This window comes from Microcebus murinus, chromosome 23 (genome assembly GCF_040939455.1).
Source record: "Microcebus murinus isolate Inina chromosome 23, M.murinus_Inina_mat1.0, whole genome shotgun sequence".
Taxonomy (NCBI): domain Eukaryota; kingdom Metazoa; phylum Chordata; class Mammalia; order Primates; family Cheirogaleidae; genus Microcebus; species Microcebus murinus.
The window spans coordinates 16,632,286-16,641,317 of record NC_134126.1 but is presented as its reverse complement, the minus strand read 5'-3'; the positions used below and the strand labels follow the sequence as shown (position 1 = coordinate 16,641,317).

Here is a 9,032-nt window from a genome sequence, read left to right as displayed (position 1 = left end):
AGTTGTTTCGAGAAGTACGAATAATGAAGATATTGAATCATCCTAACATAGGTATGCAGTTTATATGTATAATAAGTGATGAGTTTGAGAGTATTTAAAAAGAAACAATGTTAAGGATGCTTTATATAAACAGAAGGAAAGTGAAAACCTGAGTGATAGCCCAGGAAAATGATACTTTGGGTAAAAATAGATTTTAAAGAAATTAAAGGCTACAAATTGCTGTTTTCTACAACCTTGCTATCTTCTGCTCTCCATTAAAATAATTGATACAACTTGGAGTTAATGCACACAAATGTTTGATATCTTCTTACTAAATCTCTTAAATAGAGATTGCATGCTATTTAGGTATTTATAAAAAATGAACTCCAGATATTTTGATACTATTCACTTGGGTTTGATTATAGTTTATAGGGAAAGTAGCTATTTGCATTTTAAAGAAAATAAAAATTTGATTTCAATTTCATTAAATTTTTTAGTAAGTTCTGATTTTCCTCCTCTCTTTACAAATATACTTATTCATCAGATATGTGAAATCATCGATTGTAAAATGTAAAAATATTCTTTATAAAATCTTTACTTAATTTTAAACAATTTTTTAGATGTTTGAAAATCTTATCTGTACTATAACTATTAATATGATTATTTGTGGTGAATAATTTCAACTACTATGTAAATTTGATAATTTAGTAGTTTTACTAACTAGAAACTTTTATAATATCACATAAATACAGAATTGCTTTTGTTTCTGTACCAAAGATTATTTATTAATAACATTTTATGATAGCTCATTATAACATAGTCTCCTTTCAAGCTTTAGTTAAAATTCTACTTTTCTGATTTTAAGATTTCTCTTTGTATTACCTTATTCTAATTAGAAAAAGTAATGGCTTTTTAATCCCAGAAATTTAAGTTCAGAAGTCGGTTCCAAATCACTTTGTGGTAAGTAGTTTTCTTCCCTAGGAGTAATAACCCTCTAGAGACTTTGTGAACTTAAAATTGTAATAATGTTTAGTAAATACTAAGATTTTTTCACTGGTTTAGCATTACCTTAGATTTTCTTAAAACATTCAATCTGTGCTAACAATTATAGAGTTATATCTCTAATTTCTTTTTCTAGTAAAATTGTTTGAAGTTATTGAAACAGAGAAGACCCTCTATTTAGTCATGGAGTACGCGAGTGGGGGTAAGGATGAGGGGGATTGAAAAGTTCTTTTTGATGAGATATACAGAATTATTAACACCTAAAGGTTCATGATGACATTTATGTGTTGAATGTTGTTAATGAATCTATAATTTTATTAAAATGCCTGTAAATTATATTTTAAGGGAAATTCAGTATTTGCTTTCAAGACTTTTTGATCCTACATTATATTAATAAACAGGATTTTTGACTTAGTTAAAAATTACTTGGGGACATTTTTTAAAACTCAATTTGTATTGTCATCTTATGAATGTTTTGATTCTCTTTTCTAAATTTTATTATAATAATATATCATAATATTATGATTAGAAGCTCTTGGCTATAAGCAGGGAATCTCAAATGCAGAATTCATTTAATAAAATCTATAGTAAAAACATTTTCTAGGTCAGTTGTTCATTTCACTGTTCATATATGACAGATTCTCAATATGTATACATTTTCAAGATAATCCACAAAATGTTTCAATTTAAACAAGTGTTGATCTATATGCTTTCTAAGTTAGGACTGAGTTGACGGAGACAGCAAGATGCATTGTAGTAAAATATAATGTATATTTTGACTATTATAGTGTCAAAAATAGGAATGATTTTTAAACACTGGTATGTTATTGAAAATCACTTTAATCTGCTGCATTTTCCCTTAAATGAGAAATACATCAGCTCAAAATCACTATTCTGTTTGGCATAGGACTTAACTTTCTCATAAATGGGTTTAAAATGTATGAAATTAAACTATTTAATAAATAAAAATTAGAATACTCGAAGGAAGGTTTTAAGGGCTCAGAGAATTTAAGCAATTTAAAGAAGAGGCAGCAGCTGAAATTATTTGGTCAATTAACTTATTGCTAATTAATAGGAAAACTTAGTGATGAACTTATTATTGAGCCTTTTTAATGAGTAAAGTTTATAGATTTTTATGGTGATTCAGATTTTATGTGAATTAGAATAAAGAGGATTTATCCTAATCTGTAGCAACTAAACTATATATATATATATATATTTTTTTTTTTTTTTTTTTTTTTTTTTTTTTTTTTTTTGAGACAGAGTCTCACTTTGTTGTCCAGGCTAGAGTGAGTGCCGTGGCGTCAGCCTAGCTCACAGCAACCTCAAACTCCTGGGCTCAAGCAATCCTTCTGCCTCAGCCTCCCGAGTAGCTGGGACTACAGGCATGCGCCACCATGCCTGGCTAATTTTTTATATATATATATCAGTTGGCCAATTAATTTCTTTCTGTTTATAGTAGAGACGGGGTCTCGCTCTTGCTCAGGCTGGTTTTGAACTCCTGACCTTGAGCAATCCGCCCGCCTCGGCCTCCCAAGAGCTAGGATTACAGGCATGAGCCACAGCGCCCGGCCTACTAAACTATATATTTTTATACTATCTCTTAAATTTCTAAAAAATGCTACTATAAATGTTAAATATATTTAATTGCTTTTTCAGTTGTTTGTGCAGATTATATATTTTAGTAGGATTTTTGTGCAAAGCTTTTGTCACCCTGAAAATATTTCAGTGTAGGTTTTTTAACCTAAAAATCTGTGTGATTAATGTTTATTATTAAAGAATTTTTAAAATTATATTTAAAAAGCACTGTTACATAAAATGTAAGTCTATAATCAAACTAATGAACCTATAAATGCCACATAATGAATTCCGTTTTTCTATCTTTAGTTAAATTGCTATTACAGTCTGTCATCATGAGAATCCTGAATATTATTTTTAGTTCAGTTAGACTCTTTCTTCCTTTCGGTGATGTAAAGTTTAGGGAAAGTGGTTAGACCCACTTTGATATGAGAAATTATAGACTGCTAAAAACCTGTGGATACCTTTCTGTTTTTGTAAAGGCCCACCCTGTTGATATGTGTACTCATTTAATGGTTAATGGTAAGTACAGTCAACTCTCTATTGGTGCTAATGAAGGGGAGAAGTGTCTAGAGTAACATAGAGAACGCGGGGTCATCACTGCTCTCCTTCAGTAGCGTACTTGGGAGGAGCAGTGGAGAGTGGTATATAGAGATGGATACTGGAATTCAGACCAAACCAGCTGGTTCCTTATTCAATTCTGATTCCTGGTGATAGGTTTCCTTTGGGTCTTGCCACCCAGTGATTCTGTAACAAAAACCATCTTGGTTCTGTGACAGTAAATCTAGAATCATTTTCTTGCCTTTTTAATCCATAAATGGCAAGGTGACTCTGGAAAATAAAACACTGAATATTTTTCCTCTGAAATTTCTAGAAAGTTTAGGATTGAATGTGACATGCATGCTAGAAATCTAGTATGATCAAGAACTAAGTCAGACAATTGCCTTTTTTCTGGCTGTCAGTTGGTTCTGGTTCACTAATGGAGTGAAGATACTCAGTAATTAGAAAATCAGGGAACTCCTTTTTTATTTTGAACCATGTTTATAATCCAAAGGAGCCTATTGAAAGTAGGTGTCAGGGCTACTTTGGAATGGTGAGTTTGTTCTTTCTTTCTTTCATGCAAACAGTATTTATTAAACGCTTACTGTGTGTCAGGTAATATTCTAGATGCTGGGAATACATGGGTAAGCAAAGATAAAGTCTCTGCCCTCAAGAAGTTGACATTCTAGTTGGGGAAGCAAATCAACACAAACAGTATAGGATAAGTGAAGGACAGCATCATGTAAATATCTGGGGTATAAGCACTCCAGACAGAATTTAAGAGTACATCCAAAGTTTTCAATGCTTGTGTATATCTTTCCCAGCCTAGAATTAACTACTCTGATGGGTTAACTAGAATTAACAACTATTAACATGTACCTAGAATTAACTACTATGATGAGTCAACTAGAGCCTCCATTCATTTCTGTTCTCATCATCTCATTTAATCACTTAAATATGCCTGATATAATATGCTGTCTAACATTATAGATGTACTAGTTTCATGTGACATACATCCATTACATATTTGATTTTTAATATTTTATATCCTAGGGATTGATATTGCATATATGTATATGTAATATATCTGTATACCTAGGTTCAAATACATCATTTATTGAGTGCTTACTATATGCCAGTCACTGTGCATTATTTATTTCATTTAAGCCTCAAACAGCCATGTGAGTAGGCAGTAAGTAGAAACTGAGTCTTAATGAAGTTAATATATCTTCCTAATGTTGCTCAGTATCTGCTGTGGGCTAAACCAGGATTCATACCAAAGTTGGTCTGATTCTAAACCCTAAGGTTTTTTACCACTTTGCTGTACTTTACAAGAGCTCTTTAAGCTATTTTGTGATTTTTTTTAAAATATACGTGTATATCTATGTGGTGCAAATTATAAAGACACAAAAAATAAATTCCTTATACTAAGATAATATCTTTAATATTGTAACTAAAGATTAACTTATTTTTAAACTGTTACTGCCTAGAGAAAAATGAAAAAACTTTTAAGGGTGTAAAGTAATGGATCCAATAGAAAATGTCTGCAGCTTCTGGTTATTTTTAAATTATTTTAACAACTATTTATTGTTTGTCCACTTTGTGTTCTGTCATAGAGATGAGGATACAAATAAAGTACAGTTATGATGAATGATATTCAAGTAGTTTACAGTTAATTCGGGGTAATAGACAGGCACACACAGATGACTTAATTATGTATAATTTGTGCTTACCTATCAAAATACATGAAATGAGTAGAGTGAGAATAAACATAATTAGAGCATAGAAAAGAAAAATAAATCAATGTGGATGGAAATAATGATATGAAATTTTATCAAGATTACATAAGGGGTAGAATTTAAAAAGAACAATCCAACATAATATAACTTTGTAATTTTGTTTGAAATATAGGGCTCAAATACAAAGCCAAATATAATTTTTGATTGCCCAGACTGTGGCTTCCCTTTACTAGAATGGATAATATAGAGTTGACTGTATTTTCATATACTACTTGAAAGCAGAAAGCAAGTTTTCTTGATTATATTTTGTGACATTTTTTCAGAAGTTTTGCTAAATCAGATACTCAGTTCTATATGTAATTTCCCCTTTTTTTCATGTGTTAGTTCGTGACTTACCTATCACTAGCAGAAAATTGTGGGCCAGTAGTTTATTGAAAAACAAGACAAAAACTTGACATTGCATATATTGTTGACCGAAAATCTATGTATATTTTACTACCTGCTTTACCTTTTTGATTCAGGTGAAGTATTTGATTACTTAGTTGCCCACGGAAGAATGAAAGAGAAAGAGGCCCGTGCAAAATTTAGGCAGGTATGGAAAATAGTTTTCAATTTTGTTTTGCTGATATTTTTAATGATATACAAAGGACAGTATAATAAACTGGACTTGATAGCACATGATATTTTGAAAAAGTTCCTACTTACACTTTTTAACAATGGAAAACGCCTGAAAAATAAACCTATTCTTTCTGAATGTAAAGTAGATGCAGATGGTTATTTTTAGGTGGTCATAAATAGTGATGAATTTTTATAGATAAGACTGACCTTGTTATTTACTCTTTGAGAGTCTTGGAAGACTGAGATAGAAAAAGAAATATTTAAACCTTTGATGCCTTTATCCAATAATTATTATCAGGTATTATTAGCTTTATGTATACAGCATATATGTGTACTGTTTAAAGAGATGATTATATTATTTTGTTTTATAATTAAAGATGTTTTGGTATTAAAACTTGTAGATTTAAAGAATATGGTCAATTTTATTTAGTCTAGTAGGCAAGGAACCTTGCAAGTGTGGCAGAAGAATCTGGTAAGATATTCATATTTTCAGTTCAACTTGAATATAGCTTGTTATAGAAATGATAAAATTAGAAAAAAATAAATTCATCTAGGATTTTATTTTTAAAGACTGAAGTGATTAAAATAAGCATACTTGTAGATTACTATAGAAATAACGAATTAGTGAATTGTAAATTGTTCACAAAATTTACTGAAGTTTCAGCTGACAACTTACTATATCCTAAACTTTCCCTCAGTGAATTTAAAATTTTCATTTTCAAATGGCTCAATACCGCTTCTGTAAGCACGAACACTGATTTTACAGTTAAAAGGATTCTGTAATCATTGTGTTTGGGCAACACTGACTACTGATATAAAATCTTCCTCTAACATATTTGCCTGTTAAGCAATTGGAGAAGTCCCGGAGGGGAGGAAAAACCCTGATTAACTTTTCTTGATACAGCATTCTCTAAATTGATTACAGAGTTTGTTTGTTTTATGAAACCTCTATTAATAATATCTCACAGAATTAGTGCTTTTTGGAACACAATTTGTAAATGCTTTATGCCAAGTACATGCATAGCCCTTTTATTCAGGATAGATTTGGAAGCATAGCTGAATGTAAAGGCAACTGGTAATGAGGAAAGTGACGTTAAGAAACTGAATGGTGTTCAGCCACATGCTGTTAAATTCTTTCCTATCCTGGGATGAAAGTTCAAGCTTACCCTTAAGTAAAGCATTACAGACATCATTTTATATATTATTCTTTCAATACCAGTCACAGTACCTTTAGTTGGTAGCAGACAAGCAAGAAAATTCTAATTGGCATTAAATATTCCCATTTACATCTTTATATGTATTTTAAAGATTATTGGATTATTGGTATTTACTCTTTTTTTAGTCAGCTAGTTTTACTTATTTTTCTCTATATATAGAAAATTGTACTGGGTACTATATGGAATTAGAGAAGTTAAGGATGCCTGCCATCTTAAAGAGCTTGCCTTCTTTGCTGGGAGGTTGGAACACAGATACCTTCATACAGATACAAATAATTACTAAATTTGGTTTGTTTTTGAAATAGTCTGAATTATTTTGAAATCTGCTTCATGTTCCTCACGATTGAGTGTCAAATGAATGCTATTTAAATTGTAAACTGATGGGAAATATTTTCTTTTTAATTCATTTACTGTAATTATTAAATGTATTTAATATCTATATGTGTTACCCCAAAACTAAAAGGGTTATTACTAACTTACATTTTTAGAAACCAGGGATATATAAACATACATAAACATGCATACACCCACGCACATATACGTTATTTTGTAGTTTACCTGGCTAAAGGTTTTATTTATTTTAAAATTTATTTTTGAGTAGCTTTTCTTTATAGATTTGATTTAAACTCTTAGAGAATTAATAAACATACATTTACTTTATTTGCTCTGTATTTTATAATTTTTTTTAACAGTGAAAGAGTGTAGTGTATTAGCAATGATATATATATGTCCTTGACCTTACTATTAGCTATACTAAAGCCATTAGGGCATTTTAAGACCCCTTAGCAGCCATTGCCCACACAATACATCTACATTCCTTAAGATTTGATGGCCTGCAAAAAAAAAATTATAATACTGATTCAACTATTCCAATATCAAGGCTACTACTTCAAGCATTAACATTCCTCACCCAATTGTAAGTAATTGCAAAGCAACCCTAACATCTGCTCCTTCCTGGAAAACACTGACATGTGTTAGGGTCAATGCAGGGCTGATTGTAAATCATGTTTTCAGGATCCACAATAGAAGGATCATAGGGCAGTTTCTATATCCTGTTCGTGGAAGTACAGAATGTTTTGAGATTGAGCAGCCACAACTGAGAAAAAAAAAAAAAAAAAAGAATGTTTTGAGATAGGAAGGTCTAGCCATAGAATAATGCGGTAAAACTTGGGCTTGTGGATGGGGATGATAGCAGTGAGTCAGATGCCAGAATTTTATACCCTGCTAGGCAAGTGGGGTAATGCTGTCAACTACCACATTTTACTACTAGCTCAGAGATCACAGAGTGTGGGAAGAATGTACGCTTAATACAGAACATTTTCTTTAGTTATCTTTCCATTATCAAAGCTTTAAGGCTCAGGAAATTTTTGATTCCAGAAGTACCTGTAGAACTGCTTTCATAGAGACCATTCTGTCTTGTGCAAAATGCTTGGCCTCTGATCAAGTATGTTAACCAAATTATCTGTGACATACCTTCACTGTATCATACAAACACATGACTTGTAAAAGATAATATTAGCAAATTTTTCTCATCTGTGATATAAAATTAATCTTGTAATATGAACATAATATGGCATATATAGTATATCCAAGAAAATATACATACAAATGTATATATCTTTTGGCTAATGAACATAAGTTAGTGAAAATTGGGTATTTGAATTTTGAAGCATATTGCTTAAGAAAACTAATACTACAAATATTTATCATTAGGTTCTGTTGTACTTTTGGGAATCACACTTCAAATTGATCATTATCATTTATATCACCTTGCCTGAAAACATTTAGTGGTTCTGTATAGCACCTGCTTAGTTTGGAATTCAGGAACTTGCACCAACCTGTCTATCAAGGTTTGACTACCACTGTTACTATTTTCCCACCTCCTTTTCAAATACACTGTGTTCCCTCATCATTAATGCATTTCACCACCTTATCCCTCCACCCCATCCCCAAATCTCTGCATTTTAAAGTATTGTCCTTCAAGGATGCCTTAGATCAAATAGCACCTACTCTTGGAAGCATTTCCACGTGAAATTATTTTTTATGATTCTCTCATTTCTCTGTGCCTCTGCTTCTATGATTCTACCTTGCATTATAGTTACTCACATACATGTTTTCTTAATCAGATTGTAAGCTCCTTAAGGACAGGGTACATGTAGTGTTCATTTTTGTTTGCACCTAGCACATTTTCTTGCACATAGCAGGTACTCAATAAACTGTTGAAGCAAAATGAATTAAGTTGAATTATATATTACTTTTTATGTGTTGATAATTTCATTTTAAATTCATATTTTCTCTGTCTTTGACCCATTTTAACATATATTAGAATAATTTTATAACAATGAATAATATATTTCAC

At 31.0% G+C, this 9,032-nt stretch overlaps 1 protein-coding gene across 4 annotated transcripts in view; it reads left to right on the top strand.

Moving 5' to 3' along the window:
• The window catches only part of MARK1 (microtubule affinity regulating kinase 1), a 118,330-nt gene that overhangs the window by 71,015 nt on the left and 38,283 nt on the right, over positions 1–9,032 (top strand). For all 4 annotated transcript variants that reach the window (XM_020284332.2, XM_020284330.2, XM_012791529.3 and 1 more), the window contains exons 4-6: positions 3–51; positions 1,118–1,183; positions 5,360–5,430. In XM_020284332.2, coding sequence (XP_020139921.1) covers positions 3–51; positions 1,118–1,183; positions 5,360–5,430 — 186 coding nt within the window. The remainder of the gene's footprint in view (positions 1–2; positions 52–1,117; positions 1,184–5,359; positions 5,431–9,032) is intronic.